Consider the following 22,343-nt stretch of genomic DNA (forward strand, 5'->3'; position numbering starts at 1 on the left):
TCTTGTTATGTTAGGTCCCCTGAACACAACTATCCTAGTGGCTCGCTTTCCTAGCCCACGGGAATACATATGCTCCCAGACTATTTTATTGGTTTTGGTTAATTATGAAGGAAGAAAGGAAGAGAGAAAAAATATGCTTGAATGTGGGAACGAACGAACGAACGAACGAAAATGGATGGATGAATGAATGAATGAATGAATGAATGAATGAATGAATGAATGAATGAATGAATGAATGAATGAATGAATGAATGAATGAATGAATGAATGAATGAATGAATGAATGAATGAATGAATGAATGAATGGACGAAAGTAAGGGAAAGACTGCTACGCATTAACATTCGATGTATGACACACACAAATGTGGTACCTTTACTGATGGCCCATATCAATGTTAAATATTGTCTTGGCCCTGGCCCTATATTTCAAAACTAAAAAGGCCTGAGCCTTTTCAACTCCAAGGATTCTAATTGGATGGCCCTTCCCTCTAAAGCCCAAACCCCCCTCCCCCCTTCCTCAACTTAAATAATAATGTTCCTTCCTATGTGGATGGTTTTTTAAAGTTTGGTGTCTTTTTCCTTCTGAAATTATCAGGAAGGGTGCTGTATGTTGTCATGTTCATTCTCTTAGCGAGTCTGTCACAATGATTATTAAGAATTGTCCTTCCTCTCTCATGGTAAATAAACAAATTTATTTTAAATTTGGCTTATATGTGAGCGAAATGTTCAGAAGTACCTCAAATGACCCTAGGATTTACGAAAGACTAATATTATGCGATTGAGAACTTGCCATAAACAATGAACGCAATTATTAACCTGTTTTTTTTTTTATATGACACTGGGTCGAGCGGTTGTCCACGATGGACATATGTTAGCGAGCTCGCTCTAGAGAGGGACAAAAAATTCTAAACAAAATGTGGATTCAGACAAGAATGACTAGAACGGGAAGAAGGAAAAGAAAGAAGGTCAGTAGTTCATCGAGTTTTGAGTGTAATACATCAGTCCTGCAAGAGAAAGACGAAGAGTGGGACACAGAATCATCTGCAATAATGGCGGATAACGACAACGCGAGTGAAACTCCTTCACTACTGGAAATATGGAAGGGTTTTAACGCAAATTAAAACAAATACGGAAAAGCTGGTCGTAGACGTGGAATCCCTTAAAGGAAATTACAAAGAGCTAAGGGAAACTTTGCAAAATACCACAGGACGAGTCGACACTCTTGTCAAAGAAAATAACGGCTTAAAAAGCAGAGTAAAATCACTCGAGGAGCACCTATTAGAGTCCAAGGAAGAGGTGGAAGAGTTGGATGAAAGACTGAATGTTATCGAAGCCAGACATGATGACCTTGAGCAATATACTCGAAAGTTCAATCTGGTTATACACGGAATACCTGAACATGAATAAGAAGATAATGTAGTGAATGTTGTTACATTAGGAAAACTTCTACAAGTAAATTTAACACCCGGCGACACAGACATTGTGCATCGAATGGACACGAAAAGCAAAGACAAGCCCCGACCTATCATCGCCAGATTTAGCAATTATAACGCAAAGAGCAAATTGTGCAAAGCTAGATTAAATCTTCGAAATGCTGCCTTGAAAGTTGTAGAAGCAGAGAAGATATTTATTAATGAAAATTTAACGGCGTGGAGAGCCGAGCTTTTCAAAGAGGCGAGAAAACTGAAAACAAAAATATCGAAATGGTAAGACATGGACTGTTAACGGTAAATTTTTTTGAAAACAGACATCACCGCTAAAGTATTGAGAATCGACTCCCACGGAGATCTGAAAGGCCTTTAATTTTCGAGATCCTTTTCTCGACTTGCTTGGTAAATTATTACAAGTGTTTTTGAATGTACCTCTCTAGCTAGCACCATTGAGCTATCTTTTAGGCCAGTTGGTATTTTAATACCCAGGAGAGGTAAGTAATTTTTTTTTGTTTGTCTATTCTTCTTTTTTTTGTCTTAGTGTTTAGTTTTTTATGTGTAATTATATTCAACGTTAATGATCGAATGCTATGTCGGTTTTTAAGTTTTTGTCGCTCAACGTGAGAGGTTTAAGAAATCAAGAATAAAGAAGATCAATATTTGCATAATTGAAAAACCAAAAAGCTAATGTTTATCTCCTTCAAGAAACTCTAGGGATGGAAAGTTTTGGCCAGCGGAATGGGGTGGTCAAATTTGCTATTCACATGGATCAGATCATTCCAAGGGCATGTGTATTCTTATTAAACCAAAATCTACAATTCATGCAGATGTAGTGGAACTTGACACCTATGAGAGATTTATAATTTTGCGTCTTAAAACCCAGGGGGAGGTCAGTTTCAATGTGGTTAATGTTTATGCACCCACCGACAACCGTGAACAAATATTAATTGAGTTTCTCGATTCTTTTAGCAAAAAAATCATATCGTTAACTGATACTTCCAATCTAATAATGGCAGGTGACTGGAATACAACGTTAAGCCCTTTAGATAAGCAGGGAGGTCTCACCTGGAAAGAAACTAAATATAGAATTCATTTTATAAAAGAGACCAATTTAGTTGATATTTACTGCGAACAGTATCCTAGAAATGAATCCTGTACGTACGAATCAAAGCATTTGAAATTAAAATCCCGACTAGACTTTTTCTTAATAAGTAGTAAATACAAGCCAGATATCACCAAGGTAGCAACGCGGATATCGATCGCACCTGACCATAAAGCAGTCGCCCTAAACATGTATATTAACGAGGAATTTAAGTGTGGGCCGGGATTATGGAAATTTAATAACACACTTCTGCAAGATGAATGTTATTTACAATTGATAAAGGAATGTTATCCACATATTTTACAGAAACATGCAAACGTAGATGATAAACAACTACTTTGGGAATTAATAAAAATGGAGATAAGGTCTGAAACAATATCGTATTCCAAAGGAAAAAGCAAAGAATTGAAGAAACGAGAAAATGTCATTCAAAGGAGAATTGAAGAATTAGACTCCAAGATTTGTTGAAAAAGGAATTGCCGGAGATTTTTGAAGGAAAAGGCAGAGGTGCCATCTTTAGATCTAAAGTAAGATGGACTGAGAAGGGAGAAAAGCCTACAAAATATTTTTATAACCTTGAAAAAACAAGATATGAGAAGAAGATTATCTCACAATTACAAATCGGAGAGGATTAGTTTGTATCAGATTTTAAACAAATTAACATAGAAATAGAAAACCATTATAGTCAATTCTACAAAACAGGCTTGAAGAAAATGATACTCTAGAAAGTTTCCAAAGATTTGTAGAAGATCTAAATCTTCCTTATCTAGATGAACAAGAAAAGCAAGAATTAGAAGATAAAATCAGTATTGATGAGGTGAGGAACGCTTTAAATGGCTTCCAAAATGACAAAACTCCCGCCGATGATGGATTCACAAAAGAGTTTTACAAAGCCTTCTTTGACATCTTAGGTAATGCGCTTTTAGAATCTTTTAATGCAGGATTCAAAAATGGACAATTATCCGTATCACAAAAAAGGGGAATCATTTCACTAATCCCAAAAGACGAAAATAATTTAACTACTTTATCTAACTGGCGCCCAATTACCCTGCTTAATGTAGATTACAAGATTCTCGCTAAAGTAATTGCCAAGAGAATTGAATCAGTATTGCCGAAATTGATTCATCCGGATCAAACAGGATTTATTAAAGGAAGATATATTGGAAAAAATGTGAGATTACTAGAGGATATATTGGAATAAACGGATATCAAAAAAAATGCCAGGGATCCTTTTATTTATCGACTTTGAAAAGGCTTTTGACACAACAGAATGGTCCTTTATACAGAAGGTGCTCAAACGTTTTAATTTTGGCCAGGTTATTAGGAGATGGATCTCGGTATTATATAGTGATGTAGAAAGTGCGGTCTTAAACGGAGGCTACTCGACTAATTACTTCAAAATCGACAGAGGTGTTCGACAAGGATGCCCCTTAAGCCCTTAATTATTTGTTTTAAGAGAAGAGTTAATGGCTCAAAAAGTAAGGCAGTACTCGAAGTGCCGAGGAATAAAATTACCACAATCAGTAGAGGCCAAAATTAGTCAGTTTGCAGATGATACTACTCTCATCTGTAGTGATGTTAGGGCGCTCAAATAAAGCATGAATGTTATAAACAATTTTGTAGCCATATCAGGTCTTAAATTAAATAAGAAAAAAACCAAAGCAACGTGGATTGGTTCAACCAAAAATAACGAAGCTAAACCGCTTGGATTTGAATCTTATAAAGAAGCGATTAAATCTCTAGGGATAAATTTATCATACATACACGAAAACAACGATAATTTACATTTTTTTTAATAAAATTTATAAAATGGACGTAAAGTTGAATATATGGCAAGCAAGAGACCTATCTTTATTTGGACGCACACTGCTGGTTAAGACTCTCGGCTTGTCCAAATTAGTTTATGCAACCTTTATGTTGTTTGTTCCTGAAATGGTTATTAGTAGGGAACAAGAAAAAATAATAAACGTTTTGTGGAAAAACAAAAATGACAAAATAAAAAGATCGGTTATATATCAACCTCTCTCAAGCACAGTGGTTAAATCGCTTCGATTGAGCTGGCTCGGCAGGTTCTTAAATCGTACCAATGAATCATGGCAAGCAATCCCTAATGACTCCTTTAAGAGAGTCGGAGGTTTACCTTTCTTACTGAAGTGTAATTATGATTCGAAACTCTTAGACAAACCTCCTCCTGTTTTTTATAGTGAAATGTTGGATTATTTCAAGGAACTGCGTTCAGGTTATCGTGATGTCTATAAAAGTGAATTTATTCTTTGGAACAACAAGGAAATCACTATAGAGAGTAAATCTATTTTTTGGGCTCATCTTTTTGAGAAAGGAATCTGCTTTGTTCAAGACCTATCAGACGAAAACGGAAAATTCTTGTCTCTTGAGGATTTACAAGTTAAATATAATTTTCAATTGAATTTTTTCAATATTTCCAACTTATTGCTGCGATTCCAAGCGGCTTGAAGAAAACAGCTCAAGAAATTACCGTGACGAAAAGAGACATACTTAAAGTACAAGAGGTTTTCTACTTTGCTGACAATAGACCTCTCACCTTGACTAAACTGAGATGTAAGGACTACTACAATTTATTTCAGGAAGGTAAAATTATAGAGCCTACTGCCGTCAAACGCTGGTCTAGCCTATTTCCTTATTTTGCCACCAGTTGGGAACAATCATTTAATACAATCTATAAATTGACGAAAGACATTAAATTAAGCGAATTTGGCTACAAAACTCTCCATAGAATTTTGGTAACCAATAAAGAACTTAAGAAATTCAAAATAAGGAATGACGATCTTTGCAATCAGTGTAAGAATCCTGATTCGCTGGAGCATACTTTCCTACATTGCCCTGTAAATATTAAATTTTATCAGGAAATTTTGTCATCGTTCAACGGGTCCCACAATACCCTTATAAATCTCTCCCCTGAGCAAATTGTGATGCAGAAGTATAATCTTGGTCCTACAAATGAAAACCTCAGACGCCGTCTAGAACTTCTCATCCTGTTAACGTTTATTAAAAAGTATGTATATAGATGTAAAATGAATGTGACTCCTCTTAACTGTACACAATTTATAAATAATTTAAAAACACAATGGAAAATAGAAAGATTAACCTGAAGTAATTATTCTCTCCTAGCTTTAATTAATTATAAATGTCATTGTAAATCAGTACTATGTATGTTGATGTTAGTAATTATTATCTCTCTTAGCTTTCTCACATGTAATTAATTAATCATTAATGTAATTGTAAATCAGTACTACGATTGTTGATATAAGCAATTTACATGTATTCCCTTTTTTTTTCTTTTCTTTCTTTTCTTTGTGTGTTTCTGTAGCTTTGTATTTTAGTGTAATTATTGCAAATAAATATTTTAAAAAAAGCTATAATTAGGTAAATCATTTACGCGAGAAAATATCTTCTACTCCACATAAAGACATCCGTGGCCTTTTTTTCTGAACTAAGGATATTCAAGGAAAGATACTTCTTTCGCAGGAATTGCTCAGGTGCGCCAATGAAGCAAAGAAAGCTGTCTTACATGATTGGAAAACAAGAACTGCTGAACACGCAAGGTAAGGTAAGGTAAGCTAAGGTAAACTTTATTTTGCCAGGGTGGCCCATTCAGCAACGAGGCTGAGATCCAGAGGGGCGCTAGACGTATGACATAAGCTACGTAACTTTTGAATGCAGAGGACCACGTGACGCGTAAAAAACTGTTTTGAATACTTTCCGTGGACGGATCTCTTGTAGTGGAGATGCACATGCCAGACATCACTTTACGTGTGAAGAAACCAAACTGATTGAAGGGTTGATATAACGGCAAAGGGAAATTGCTGCAATTGTATTTGGGCCAATATTTCAAATAGTACCACCAAGAAGAAAACGTTGCGACATTAGCTATTCTGCTCATGCCTATTGTTAATTTCAATTACAAATACAAATTGTAAAGTTTTGGTGTTTGTTATTTTAGCTATTCCTCTTAAGCCTATATGTTTTTATGGTATCTAATTGCATCTCTTCCTGTTTTAAATTGTAACGTCTCCAGTTTTTCCGCTGGCCCGTTTATAAAATACCCTGAAGAAAAAAAGGCCGCATTTTTCGAAATTTGGAATAATATATTCCCTAACCGTGAAACCAGTCTTGAACATTCACTATTTGTCACAACCGTCTCTAACTTTTATTACTAATTTTATTTTTTGTTTATTATTATTATTATTATTATTATTATTATTATTATTATTATTATCATTATAATTAATAATAATGTGTTAATAATAATATTTTAATAAAGAATTATTATTTTAATAAATTAATAATAAATAATAATAATAATAATAATAATATAATTATATTAAATATAATAATAATTTTATTGAATAATAATGATAATAATAATAATAATAATAATAATAATAATAATAATAATTATAATAATAATACTAATAATAATAATAATAATAATAATACTAATAATAATGATAATTACAACGCGGCTTCCTTAGTTACGTCTTCTAACGTCTCATGCCTCGCATTGTGAGCCCACCCGCCTTCTTCTTCTTCTCAGGGGCGTGGGTGGACCGCAAAAATATAGATTTAAAATATATATAATAAAAAAATAAGGTTTTGGTTCATGTAAGAAAATAAAAAAATGAGGTCCTCCTAACTTTAAAATACATAACGACGTATTTTCTTAAGGTGATTCCATTAAATTGCATGGCCCATTCTTACTGCACATATTTTCTACGTCACTAGCACGCATTTGGCGTGCGCACGTTGAAAACAAGTGATGTTTTCCTTGATGCTAATCCCAGTCAATTACTAAATGGTTATTTTCTCCAAAACAAAGACAAAGATAGCTCCTTTTGACATTCATTTTCAGAAGATGCATGTTTATTTAAGAAAAAAGAAAAATCATTAACCCAAATAGTCAACCAATTGCATCATTGGACAATCATTTTACTAGAAAATAAATTCATTAACGGATAAGCACTAACAATCTATTGCATCTTTAGACAACCATTTCCATGAAGGTAACATTCTTTAGGGCAAAAAGACAAGCATTAGTGTCATCATAACATCCAACTATTGAAAAGAAAATAATTCAAATTCGCTGTATGAATTATCCTTCAATTTCCTTGCCGCTATTTAGACATCGTGGTAAACTCGTTTACATAAAACGATACCAATGTCCACATTAAGCTACCGTGATGGAACCAATATTCCCTTAAAAAGCAACAATTAAAGCAGACATCAGCCGTCCTGAGGTACAGGAACAGATGACTATCCACATATGAAAGCAAACTCGGCGATTTAAAAATAGAACTGAGAGTTACTTTCATTCATTCAAAATCTCCAGTATTTAAATCTTTTTCTGTATTCGCTGGTCAAAGGCAATACGTTTTTTAGTCAGGTCTCTCAAGAAATGTGCCTTGTGTAATAGCAAGCATTTCGTAGTCGCGTGTTTTAATTGGTATTTTAATTTATTATTTCTATCAACTTAAGCTGTCTATTGGTTTTAATAAGTTAATTGGCTTTTTCCGTAGAGGTTTTATACAAATTTAGGTTTTGGATTCGGATCACTGCTACTTACATAATTAGTGGCTAACAGACCGTGAAGAGAGGTTACACAAGAGCTTTAGTCTCTGATCTGGAAGCCAAAACCGCGTTGACCCTTGTTAACGTAAGTAAAGGTTGACAGTCATTAACATATAAGAATAATCGACTTTATTGCGATATAGATATTGTGAAGTCTTAGTGTGCGTGTTTTAACATACACAATTTAGCAGCAAGGAATCAATGCACTGTAATAAACAAAGACAACAAAGCTCGACTGAGTTAACATAATCGGGCTGTGCGTAAAATGGAACACGCGTCACATTTCTGCTTCGAAATAGTATGATACCTTTCAAAAAATCTCATCTTTTTATAACCAGCAAAAGTACATAATCTTGTTACGAAAAATTATTTCTTTCCTTAATTCTATCTATTTTTAGATCCCACTCGGCCGGATGTAAAAGGATAGCATACCGCTTAACATTCCATCCGTTTTTACAGAATCATATGAAGCCCTTCCACGGCGATGATGCAATTGTTCTATTTTTAGATAATGAGATCAAGACAATAGGCAATGGCGTCTTAGACGTTAATGTATTCCACCTCAAATTAATAAGAATCCACCTCAAAAGGGAGGAATAACTGGTGCGCTCTCTACTACTATCGTACATAAACTCAATTCTTTTGCACAAATATTGCGTGAATAACATGTGGCAGTGTAGACGTGCCTGCCCAATGTAAGTAAACTTTCATAAAAAAGGTATAAACGTATTTTACACAGTTCTCCACTTAAAGTCAGTAAGCGAATTCCGACTGCTTATGAGCAATTCCTGAAAGGTTAAGAAAGAGTTAACGGCGTTTTATATATTTTACCCACAATAGAACTGCCATTCCTTTCCCATCTTTAACTTATTGTCAACTGCTACATTAAGGTAAAGCCAGTATAAGCTTGTCGCCCTTAACCCTCTTAAGCCAGCTCTATATAGCTGCAAAGGGGATTCCTTCTGCAGCGTTTGTTCTTTGTGCAATATTGTAAGCTGTTTCTTTTCATTAGGAATGTATTTTCGCGACCACTGTTTTTCTGTAAAGTGCGCTGAATTAGCCTTAATAGTGCGTGCTGTCTATTGTGTCTTCAAGTGTGCTATTCTTCCTTCAAATGTGACGTAAAAGGCCTAGATGAAAGCATTCTGTCACTGAGCAACACTTGTAGTCACTTTTTTCAGTCAATCGGTATCTTAAAGATGAGAATTTGCAACTACAAGCATGTTGTCTTTCTCTTAGGTGCTCTACAATAGGCTACTAAGACACCCCAGAAAATATGACCACTTCCACCTTGCATAACTGAGGTATTTTGTTCGGAAAACAGAGAGAAAGCACCCCCTTACACAAACAGAATCTCATTAGCAGCTAAAATGATGGTTTTTGCTACTTTCTGGTGATAAAATAAAGTTTTGGAGTCATTGGGGCACATTCTTGATTTCCATCCTATCTCGGACAATTCTGGCCAGAACGTTCAAGACACTTGGCCTTTTTGTAACTAATACATGAAATTTCTTTTTCCCGCTACCCCCCCCCCCCCCCCTAAACAATGTTGAGAGTCAGGAGTCAAACATGGCTCGAAAATCCAGTTTCTAAGATTCTTTTTGGGACCTTAAACTATCGGAAGTTGTGTAATTTCACAACAAAACTTGTTAAAAAAAACGTCAAGTGTCCCGAAACCAATTGGCCAGGATTGTAGTTTTTTTAAATTTATCTATTGCGCTCTTGGTGTCTAAATTTTTTCCTAAAAAATTGAGGACAGAAAAATGAGCTAATGCCAGAAATACGAGCTTGCCCACTGCACACGGATATAAAGTAGCGAATGGAAATTTCGTTAGTGATGAGTAACGCTTGTAATTGTATAACTGGTAGGATTGATATTATAATAAATAACAAATAGGGACAGTAATGGTTAAAAAAAAAAAAACACAGACGCTTCGGATATATTACCCTTCTTCAGTGTGGAAGAAAACCGTTTTCTTTGGTTTTCTTCCACACTGAAGTAGTTTTATATATCCGAAACGTCGCTGTGTTTTTTTAACCATTACTGACACTTTTAGATGTTCATTATAATATTAATCTTGCAAATTAAGTAGTGATACTGAGAACTCGCAGGGAAGAAACGGTTTGGGTCGATAATCTTTCATATTGTGCTTACCCGCCGAGAGATTTTTATATTTCATTGCCGATTATGCTTTATGCATTCTATGTATAACGTTTTTCGAGGTCCTGTTTTACCTATATGCAACTTTTATTACCACCAGACATGGCAATGACTGTTTAAATAAACTCGTTTTTTACAACAAATATGCAAGCGATTATGAGGGTGAATTGAGTGGATCGAACCTCTTTCGCGGACACGGTGACCTACCTTTTTTATTACATTTCTTGAAATAATACATAGTAGTAAACAATCACAAAACGTTTAAACAAATTTTCACGACAAATATTATTTCGTGGGAATCACCTTAATACAAGCTTAATTATCTGTAAAAAGTGTGGTAACCCTACAATTTACTTTTCGGATTTTGATAATTCTTGGTCAGATCTGCGTTTTCCAACTAGTCGTAAATCGCTCAAGGCACCTTTAAATGAGTAGCCACTGTCCTTAAACAAGAAGTTCCGCTATAAAAGGGCAAGCCCCTTATTCATTTCACATCTTTGCGGGCGTGAGATGCAAATTTAGACGTTGTTCAATCGTGGCAAGCTGTTTACTCAAGCGTCCTCTGAAAAATATGCCTCAAAATTATATAATATCACCACAGAAACATAAGATACCAAGTTCTAATTTGTTTAAGACAAAACAGCCAATTCTAGCAGTAATAGTCGATAAAAAAGGCACATGTTGTTTGTCAGTTATTTACGCTCTGATGGTTGATTGACAACAGGTGAGAATGGCATGCCAGGCCCCTTTTATACCGGATCTTCCTGTTTACGAAATCAGAGTCCCTTGGACTATTCCGATATGCACAGAACGTATCTGCAGTAGCGAACGTATATTAATCGTCGCAAAGACTACTTAAAGTTTTGAAAGACCAGACGAAAGTTTCTTACAACTTTAGCACCGGCCGCAACTTTCAGTAACAGGAACTTCGCCTCATCCAGTCTGTATGAAATAGAAATAAGACTTCTTTTCCAAACCTCGATCTAGGTGAGAGCAAGAGGCGAATGACCCTGCAAGCGCTTTGTATGGAACGTGAAGGCATAAAAACGAGTAACCCATAGGACCTTTAAGTTTTTGTTTTATTATTATCAGCTCATGTCTTAGCAACTAATAACAACAATGCTTCTTTTTCCAGCTTAAAATTGTTTACGAAAGGATCAAAAAATAGTAATCAAATTGCCCTCACCTTCCGCACATGTTTCGCCAAGGAACCCGGTCTTGCACTGACAGCTGTAGCCTCCTCCTGGCTTATTAGAGCAGGTTCCTCCGTTCAGGCATGGACTTGAATCACATGATATATTTTCTGCAAGGCAATGTTTAAACTACTAAACGTCCAACCTTCAAAGAGGACAAATTTTGCATGAACAATCAAACCAACAAGAAAATAAGACATGTACAAGTGCCGCAATGTTATGATCTTCACAGGATTTAGTTAACAAAGTGTTATTCTTTGTGATAGTATATTTTCATCAGATGTCATAAGTACTGTGGAGTACGTTGTCCGCTATCACATAGAAATACAGCTGCTGTGTATCCACAGCAGCTGTTATTTTGTAATGAAAGATTGTATTACGTCATGTCATGCCGTATAATAGGTTTCGTACCCATTGTGAGGCTGTTTTTAGAAGTCACTAACTGTGCCCATGATCTGGTAGTACGGCCTTTTAGGCCGAGTAATCTGTACGAATGGAGAATTGTATTTTTTTTTTAATTTTATGTCTCGAACTTTTCTCACCCCGATCCTGTGCTTGAAACCCACTGGCGAGATCGTGAATTTTGCAAGACATGCAGATGTTAGTTTGTTCTGGAGAATACAGATAATTTAAAATCTCCTAATTCTGGCTAGTTATAAACGATGACCTTTTACGTTTATAATATGATGAATTGCAATCATAAGCTTTAATTACTGTAATAAATTTTGGGGCACAAAGTTTGCCTACTTTTAGCACTTATCGCAAATGCAAAAGCTCAAGTTCCGAGGGATAACTTACAAAAGGCTCTTCTACATATCAATGGCAAGTTCTATCCATCATCTGTTCCATAAGCGAGAGGTGAAAGTTGTGAAATTCGACTAACACGGCCATATTTCCATCGAACATCATGGTCATCAACGAATGTTAGCAACAAACCAAGAAATGCCTATCGTTTTGAAATTTTTCCACGAAGCAAGATTAAACATTTCGTACCAATTCGATTCTAATAAAAACGCTGGAAAAGTACAATTAAAGCTGTCGAGAGCTATCGGTTTTTTATAGCTAGAGATCGATCTCCAGAGTCTTTTCGCATCCAACCATTAAACAACTGGAACAGCTTTACATGTGATAGGTCTTCAGAGCGCCTGTCCGTAAAAATCAAACATTTCGTGGCAAGGGTGGAAAATTCGATTTTTTTCATATTTTAATGTCAGATAGGCTAGGATATAACTAAAATCACTGTATAGTTTTTTCGGTGAAATATCCTTTTATTTCAAAGAAAAATGCAAATAACGAAAATCCGTTAAAATCGTCATTTGAGGCGCTAAATTATTACACGGGTTTGAGAGCCTCGCTTGCGAAAACAAATCATTCTACCGCTTTTAAAACACTCAAATCTTTTTTGACAATCTTAAAATATCTGTTGGAATGATTTTGGGAAATATTGCGTCGTTCTGTGTATATGAAATAATTTAATTTCGAAGGCATACAATCACTGCAGTAAAAGTACTTCGTGAATAAAATTAATTTTCACCATGTGCGAAACCTTCAAATCGATTAAGCTTAAGGTGGTTGAATGTTAGAAGGATGGTCTATAGATTCCTGTAAAGATTTCTTTGGGCAAATGATTAAGAGCGACGTGAGAGCTTTTCAAAGTCCGTAAAAATGCAAATATTTGACTCTTCGCGGTAAACTTTGAAGTTGCGGGTCAGACATCATGTTAGTCCGTGCACACGTCTCAACCTATATTGGCTTAAAATAAGCAGATAGCAAAACATTTCGAAATGTTCTGACCTTATAATATGCTGTAAAAGACAGGTCCAAAGGCCATTTTAGCACGATTCTCTGGTCGTTCGTCGCATAAGTTTGAGCCAGCTGTTTGTATTAAACGTCCGACGTACACCACGCAAACTAATGACACTAGTCGAATACAAATCTTTGATCAACTTTCGGCGCACTAATAATCAAGACTGCATCTTCTTCGACGGCTAAGGCATTTGAGAAGAATTTCCTGGTTTACAGTGCAAGAAAATATTACATCTGATCGCTGCTGGAATGACAAAACATGTCGGCGCTTTCACATACTTTCAGTCTATCTTGCATTGCAGGCAGCCGTTTGTTCGTCACGCAATACAATGTCGTTACAATGGGCATTTTAAGGGAGTGGAGGAGGGTGAAAATGGGAAAATGTTTGATTACTGAACAGGTGTAGCCAAGGCAACAACAACAATTAAGAAAGTGATACCTTTATTTTCGTTCTTTTTTCCTTGCTAAAATCCAGATAATTTATTCATTCGTGAATTCGTTTGCGTGCGCAGGCGGGCTTGTAAAGAGCGTTCGGGAAGGGAGGGTGTGTGTGTGTGTGTGTGTGTGTGTGGGGGGGGGGGGGGGGATTACATTTTACAAAAAAATAGTATCAGTACTTACTGATAAAGATCACTACATCCTTAAGCTAGTTCTTTCAATTTTTTAATATAATAGATCCTAGTATCATGAAACCAAAAAACCGAAAAGGAAGGTCTTTTTTTTCAGGCAGATGACCCCAAATAGCACATTTTTCCCGTATAAATGGCTGATAAATAGCAATGAAAGAACGCACCCCTACGGAAAATATTGCCTTTGTTTGTTTTCCTGAGTTAGTGGAATCCTAGAAGGACATTATTATTAAAATCACCCACTTTTTTCATTCTTCCGTAAGTCTGGGTGTCCTGTGGCTTGGGTGGTCATTCATCTGCCTGTTAATTCCTTAGCCGTGTTGTTTTTCAAATACTATCAAATTTTTGATGTCCAAACCAAACAATACTTAATTTGAAGTCCTTCCAAAATATAAAAATAAAATCGCTAAAAAGTTCAGTCGAATTTATGGCTATTGCTATGGCCATTCGGAGTGAGAAAAAATGGCCAAAAAGTTACTAAGAAAACAAACCCTTGTCGTGCTAGTTACTTGGCGTCGTTTGTTTGCTTAGAGGCGGGGAACGAATCAATTTTTCAAGTCAAGTTTATTACACTGAAAATGGAGGTTTGTTGTTCTTTTAAGGCCCTTGTTGGTGATACAACACTACGACTACGCGGTACAAGCCACCAAACGTACTACCTGAAGGAAATTATGGTGTTGCGTAACGCGCATGGGCCACAACATCTGAGATTTGAGTGTTTTAAAAGCGTAGAATGATTTGTTTTCGCAAGCGAGGCTCTCAAACCCGTGTAATAATTTAGCGCCTCAAATGACGATTTTAACGGATTTTCGTTATTTGCATTTTTCTTTGAAATAAAAGGATATTTCACCGAAAAAACTATACAGTGATTTTAGTTATATCCTAGCCTATCTGACATTAAAATATGAAAGAAATCGAATTTTCCACCCTTGCCAGAAATTTAGAATTTGTCTGATTTTTACAGACAGGCGCTCTTAACAGCTAATAATAACTATGCTAGTTTTTCCAGCTGGAGATTCTTCACAAAAGCATAAAACAACAGTAACCAAATTGCCTTACCTTTCAATCAATCAATCAATCAATCAATCAATCAATCAATCAATCAATCAATCAATCAATCAATCAATCAATCAATCAATCAATCAATCAATCAATCAATCAATCTGTATTGTTTATACACGAAATCGTATCATTTACATGGTCTCCCTAGGAGTCGTGTAAATTTAGTCTAAAATACATCAAGTTACCTAACTACCTAACCTAAAAGACAAATACAACAAAACTTTCAAAGTTAATTTTCACTGAGTAAAATGGTCAAAAAAATCTTTCCCATTGAATGAAATTTTAAAATGGCTTAAATTGGTCGCTGCCTAATCTCTAAGTCGATCCTTTTCCATAGAACAGATCCCCTATAGTGTAGGCTCCCTTTCGCAGATTCAGTTCTCGGTCTGGAGATATAACAATTTGACTGGCAGTTTCTAAGATTGTAGGAATGTATACTTGAAACATAAGTAAAAATTCGACAAAAGTAAGGTGGGGAAAGATTATTATGGACTTTATACAAAACAGCAGCCAGCTGTTTTAATCTTTGCAATTCTATCTTTTCCCAACCAAGTTCATCCAACAGATCACTTGAATGGTTCTCATAACTAGAAAAGGTAACAACTCTACAAGCTATATTCAATAGCTTTTGGAGTTTGTCAGTTAAACCCCTTGCCCCATACAGGACTACGGTAATTAAAATGGGGCACTACAAGTGCACTGTACATATTTTGTCTAGTTTTTAGTGGTACGATTGGACTAACACACCTCAAGACTGGAAGAGCTGCCTATATTTTCTTTTAGATAGCGTCAATATGTAAACGCCATGTTAGAGAATATTCAATGTGAAGTTTTCATGAATTTGGGATACTTTAAGTAGATTCCCTATGAGCATATACCTTGTCTTCTTGACGTTTTAAGTCAACTTATTTGCTATCAACCGTGATTCAACTGATTTCATATCACGATTTATTTTATGTTCAAGGACACATGGGTCCTCTGCAAACGAGGTAAGAGTAGTATAATCTGCATACATTCTCGATTTTGAGGGCAGTTCTTTGTGATAGAATATTTTCATCAGTAATGAGTCTATTGTCCGCTATCATATAGAAATATAACTGCTGTGGATAGGTTTTGTTGTCTGGTATTTTGTAATGTAAGATTTCATTACGTTATACAATGCCGTCATGTAATAATAGTTTTTTTAATCGACTGTGAGGTAGTTCGTGAAAGGAATTACTGTGATCTGGAGCACGGCCGTCAAGGCCGACTAATCTAGTTCGACGTAGAAGCGGTGTCATACACCTCTGGAATTAGCTTTAGTAGGTTAAGGAGCAAGTGTTTATGTCCCATCTTCTAGGACCTGGAGGTTAATATAACTACGAGGTTATTCAGTAGAGATATGACAATGAGAGTTAAGAGCGTCTGTCCGTAAAAAGCAGCCATATCGCGGCAAGGGTGGAAAATTCGATTCTTTCATATTTTAATGATCGATTGGCTAGGATATAACTTAAGTCACTGTATAGCTTTTTGCGGTGAAATATCCTTTTATTTCAAAGAAAAATGCAAATAACGAAAATCCGGTAAAATCGTCATTTGAGGCGCTAAATTTGTACACGGGTTTGAGAGCCTCGCATGCAAAAAAAATCATTCTACCGCCTTTAAAAAACTCAAATCTTTTTTTTTTTTTTTTTTATCTGTTGGAATTTTTTTGGGAAATATTGCGTCGTTCTGTGTCTACGAAATAATTCAATTTCAAAGGCATACAATTCATTGCAGTAAAAATACTTCGTAAATAGAAATAATTTTCAGTATTTGCGAGACCTTCAAATTGATTAAGCTTCTGGTGGTTGAATGTTAGAAGGATGGTCTATAGATTCCTGTAAGAATTTCTTTGGACAATTGATGAAGAGTGACGCAAGAGCTTTTCAAAGTCGGTAAAAAATGCAAACATTTGACATTTCGCGGTAAACTTTGAAGTTGCGGGTTCCCAGTTTAGCCACCGTGAAAACAATGTTGGCTAGTTTCCACTGCTGCTCATTAAACTGCAACGGAGAGTATACAACAATGGCTGACTGCGACGTTGAAGTAGTAGAAGAGCAACAATTAGTAAATAGAAAAGGGAAGGGAAAGAAGGAAAGGAATTGGAAGGACGAGGAAATGGAGCACTCATTACCTTGTATGAGGACAGGGCCTTTTTATGGGATGTGGCGAATGAAGAATACATGAATAGGGACAAGAAGAAAGATGCGTACTCTCAAATCGATGTACAGATGTCGGAAAAGTATTACATCACTCGGGATAATTACAAAAGCAAATGGAAAATTCTGAGATCGCAATTTATGAGGGAACAAGACCTGGAACGAAGAAAGAAGTCTGGCCAACCGACAAGCAAGTTCTACCATTTTTCCTGGAAGTGGTACAAAACTAAAAGATGTTGGAGCTTCTAATTATCGTCCACAGTGCCACAAAGGGCTTTGACACAATGAAAATCAAGCTAACGGAAGATGATGAAAATGAATTCCCAGCCATAAATCCAACGAAGAAGACAAAGGAAGACTTCGACCGAAAGAGAATGTCAGTGCTTGATAGAGCTGTTGGGATTATACTGAAAGAGGTAAATGAAGCGCCAGCAACAGCAGCGGAACTTTTCGAAAAAGACGCGTTTGGGATGGTGGTCGAAAGAACACAAGCTCGCTTGAGTCCACGAGTGAGGATGTTAACCAAGAAAAAGATCAACAACATCCTGTTTGATACTGAAGTTCGTGGCTTACAGTAAACCAAACCACTGGTCACATAGAGTTGAGCTCTTACAACCAAATGTATGGAGCTTCAGTTGCTAGAGCGGCTGAACATTACTTCTCTAATCAGTTTCCCACCTTGTAAACATTTCGTAATGTTTACATTCGGGTTTACCTAAAAGATGGAATCCGGAATCCGGAATCCGGGATACGAAAAATGAAAATTCATCGAGAAAAATTGCAACAAAGATAAAAGTCACTTGGGTAACAATTTTAATAGGTTTTGAAAACTTATAATATCATTCAGGGTGAAATTTTCAAACGTTTTCCTAAGATTTCAGTTGCTGTAGTTATAAGCCTAAGGCGTTTATTCCGGCTTTTAGGTAAACCCTTTACAGTCAATCTACGTCACGCGTGACCAGTTTTTCCGAGAATTAAAACAACACCCCAATTCCTTTTTGTAATGCCCGGCATTTGAATGTAATCTTGAAACATCTTTTGGAAAAAGACGCATTAACTGAACAAAAAAATTCAAAATACTTGGGAAGCGATAAGCTGTATTATTTTTAAATACTTAAAGCTGTAATGTAAAGAAATATTCATAGCTTTATGTCGTCAATAAACTAGGGTAATTTCTACAGGACCAAGAAGTGATTTAGAAAAGCATTTAACTATAAAAAATTGCGATAAAATATTTCTTAAAATCGTTTTAAGATTAAAAATTGCTAAAAAAAAAAAAAAGCGACGACGTTTCGACGTTAGCTAAAAGTCATTATCAAGTCAAAATATGTTTGTGAGTTTCAGTCCATAAATACTAAAAAAACAATCGCTGATTAAAAGCTGTAACGTGAGAAAAAAAATAATTAAAAATATCAAACAAAAAGTTTCCCACGTATGGAGTCCGTCTGGATATTTAAATTGGCCTTAAGATTCTTGATGAAGAACATTTCAAATACTAAACAATCAAATTTGCCCTGGCACATTCTTAAAACTGTAAATTTTTTTTTCAGAAGGTTGTTGTTACCTTGAGCTTCTGAAAAATGTCTACCGATTGCCGAATTTTTGTGCTCAGCAATGCGTTGATGAAGGTGTCGGGCTTTATACCCGACATATATGCATCGCATAGATCACACTAAAAATGGTAAACAACACACTGCTTATTCACAATTGATGGCTTGATTTCTTTGAGTTTAAGATCTTGCTCTAATTTCCTTCTCATGAAAACTGGCTGCAAAGTAGGGCCAATCTTATGGCTAAGGTCGCGTAACTGCTTCAGAACCGCATTAGCGGCCACTTGATCTTTAAATGGAAGACTAATTCTTACTGTGCTACCATCATCATTGTTTCTTTCTGCTGCGTTCACTGAAGCATTTCGAAAAAGAAAATTGTTGATAGCAGAATCAATAAGACTCATTGGATAATCAAGGCAAAAAGAGAGCAATTTGGCACATTCTCCATTGAAAGCCTCTGTTTTAGACAACAAGGCATAGGTACGACGTATCATTGTCTTTAAAAAAGAGTCATTAAAGCGTTTATCCGTGTAACTTTGGAAGTGTAGGAGCAATCCAGTGTTTGTTGGTTTTCTGTTAACTTGAGTTTAAAGTTTAGTTCCGTTTTTGACGATTTCAATGCCGATAAAAGGGATCTTGCTATCCATAGGAAGCTCCATGGTAAAAGTTAGACTGGGGTGTAGACCATTCGTAGTACTAAGAAACACAGCAGCAGCAGCAGCAGCAGCAGCGCTAGGCATTCTAGCCAGGGTATCATTGACGCACCTCTTGTACAGTTGGGGCATCAAGCCATCGCATGTAAGCTTTTCTTCAAGATGACATATGAAGACATTGGCTATCAGAGGACCAAGGGGCGAGCCCATAGCCACACCATCTGTCTGATGGTAAAGCTGACCACTAAACTGGAAAAGTTGATTTGTTGTGGCAATTTCGAGTAGTCTTAGGTTTTGATTAACCAATCATCAGTAAAGGCTTTGTTGACCAAGATTTTGATGGTTATTAGATAGCAACTTTTAATCTAAAACTGATTTTAAGAAATATTTCATCGCAATTTTGTTATGTTAAATTTCTCCAGGAACTCTAAAATCTCGCCGGCGTTGTTCAAAACTGACACGTAAAATTCAAAACTCCGTTCAAATGTCAAAAATCGTCTACTAAAAAATTACAAAATAAGATCTCTATGTTTTCTCATCCAACCATTACGTAATGGCAACAGCCTTAGGTCTTAACAACTTATAATAACAGTGCTTCTTTTTCTAGCTGAAAAGTCTTCCCAAATCATAAAACAACTAATCAAATTGCCCTTACCTTCACATGTTTCACCACCGAATCCGCTCTCGCACTGACAGCTGTAGCCTCCTCCTGGCTCATTAGAGCAGGTTCCTCCGTTCAGGCATGGACTTGAATAACATGGTACATTTTCTGCAAGGTAACGTTTAAGATGCTACATTTCCAGCCTTCAAAGAGAACAAATTTTGCATGAGAGAGAGAGAGACATTTATTCATCTCGTTTACTTCCATGCTTTCAAGTTCTGTCTTAAATTCGTTTTGTTGGTGAAAATCATTCTGTTAAAAAAAGAACATTTTGTGCGAATTTAACTTAGTTCGTTGTTTTCATTTTTAGCCATCGACATCGACAACATTTCACTACAATTTACAAGGGTTTTTTTATAACAATTTGCAAAGTTTTCACATCTTTCCTTCGAAAAGTGTCACCCCGTACTTACCTGCATCTTAAGTGCCTTTCGGAGTTGCATGTTTTTCATCCTATTTACTTCTTCATCAGAAACATCAACAGATCGCTAAGCGGCCATTTTGAAAATCAGTGCTCCCGCTATAATCAACTCGCGCGAAGTGATTATAGCAGGATATGACGCAATCCTCCCCCAATCAGATCAACAGAATCTCTACAATCACCTGAGTAATTATACCAATACGAAATATATTTTCTACCAAGATTTAAGTGAGTAGTTCTTACGCGGGACGTTCTCTTAAAAATCCGAAACAATGGTCATGTTTGTGTTATGTCACAACTTTATGTTACGTTTAGTTAGATTGTCTGTAGAGGAAAATGTGAAACCCACGGTCTTCCTGGCCTGATTTATAAATTTTTTCTGAGATAACAGTTTATACCTGCACGGAATGACCTACTCCGGAGAAGGAAGTGTAATTTTTTTGTTTCTCTTTTGTATTGAGCGATATCTCTCAAATATCTTACCGTGAAAACTTAATCTAAAAAAGGCCTTTACAAAATTAGAGATATCATTAACCCAGGATACTAAAAAATTATGAAGCCTTTTAATGTTGTAAACAACCGCGATGTTCAACGGCAACCTTAATAGAAAACAAAAACATAAAACGGTTTTGCTTTAAGTGTATCACAAACAGGTTGGACAATGTAGTACATAAAGCTTATCATAAAATAAACTAACCATAAACTAAGCATTAACGGAAAGTTTTAACATTCAGTTAATGAAATCGAGTTCAATGCCCGTTTTCCCGTTTTCCCCGAATTACACATTGTGCGACTTAAACAATGGCAAAAGTAACGTACCAGCAAACTGATACTGCAGTTGTGTCACTGTTTTGTTCAGAGATTCATCCGCAGACTGGAGCTCTAAGAGATTAGAAAGGAGTATTAAGCCTTAATAATAAAATTTTTTGTTATAGGCTGTGCCAAAAGTTAACCAACTCTTCGGTTTTAGCTAAAAGAAGAAAGGGATATCAAAAACATAACTTAATGAGATGTTTTAGATCTCACCAATCATTGTAATTTGTAACCGGACAAATGTGATCTCTGAATGTGGAAATACTATCTTTCAGTTAGCTAGAATGCTGATATTCATGTCCAACGGTCTCAGGGTTTGAATACTTGAGAAATCAGTAAATTTTGTTTTGAAGTGACAAGGCCAAATAACGTTTCTGTACTTAGTCCTCGATAAAAAAAGAGGATGTTGTATAACTGTTAACAATAGGAAGACCATCAGAGCTTGAAATTTTAAGGCGTCTAATTCCAACATAGACGAAGAGCAGAGATTTGATGGCATTTTACGAACTTGATCTATGTGGAAAAGCATTTCAGCGTGACTCAATGGCAAGGGTACAAATTTTCTGTCTTGTATCAATAATTGTAATTTGTAACAGGACAAATGTGATCTTTAAGTTAGCTAGATCTTTCAGTTAGCTAGAATGCTGATTCATGTCCAGCGGTCTGAGGGTTTGAATACTTGAGAAATCAGTAAATTTTGTTTTGAAGTGATAAGGCCAAATAACGTTTCTGTACTTAGTCCTCAATAAAAAAGCGGATGTTGTATAACTGTTAACAATAGGAAGACCATCAAAGCAGGAAATTTTAAGGCGTCTAATTCCAACATAATAATAATAATAATAATAATAATAATAATAATAATAATAATAATAATAATAATAATAATTAATATTTGTATGGCGCAAATTAGCATGTGCATATGATCAAATGCGCCTATCAAATTGGATATACATACATATACATACAATAACATATTGGATATACATACACGAAGAGCAGAGATTTGATGGCATTTTACGAACTTGATCTGTGTGGAAAAGTATTTCAGCGTGACCCAATGGCAAGAGTACAAATTTTT

General features: G+C 35.8%; 1 protein-coding gene across 6 annotated transcripts in view; it reads right to left on the minus strand.

Moving 5' to 3' along the window:
* Positions 1-22,343, minus strand: part of LOC146487910 (uncharacterized) — a 119,712-nt gene that overhangs the window by 27,529 nt on the left and 69,840 nt on the right. For all 6 annotated transcript variants that reach the window (XM_085125540.1, XM_085125531.1, XM_085125525.1 and 3 more), the window contains 2 exons: positions 20,026-20,139; positions 11,484-11,600 (listed from right to left, as the gene is read on the minus strand). In XM_085125540.1, the coding sequence (XP_084981666.1) occupies positions 11,484-11,600; positions 20,026-20,139 (231 nt within the window). The remainder of the gene's footprint in view (positions 1-11,483; positions 11,601-20,025; positions 20,140-22,343) is intronic.

This window comes from Pavona decussata, unplaced genomic scaffold (genome assembly GCF_977016875.1).
Source record: "Pavona decussata unplaced genomic scaffold, jaPavDecu1.1 SCAFFOLD_12, whole genome shotgun sequence".
NCBI lineage: Eukaryota > Metazoa > Cnidaria > Anthozoa > Scleractinia > Agariciidae > Pavona > Pavona decussata.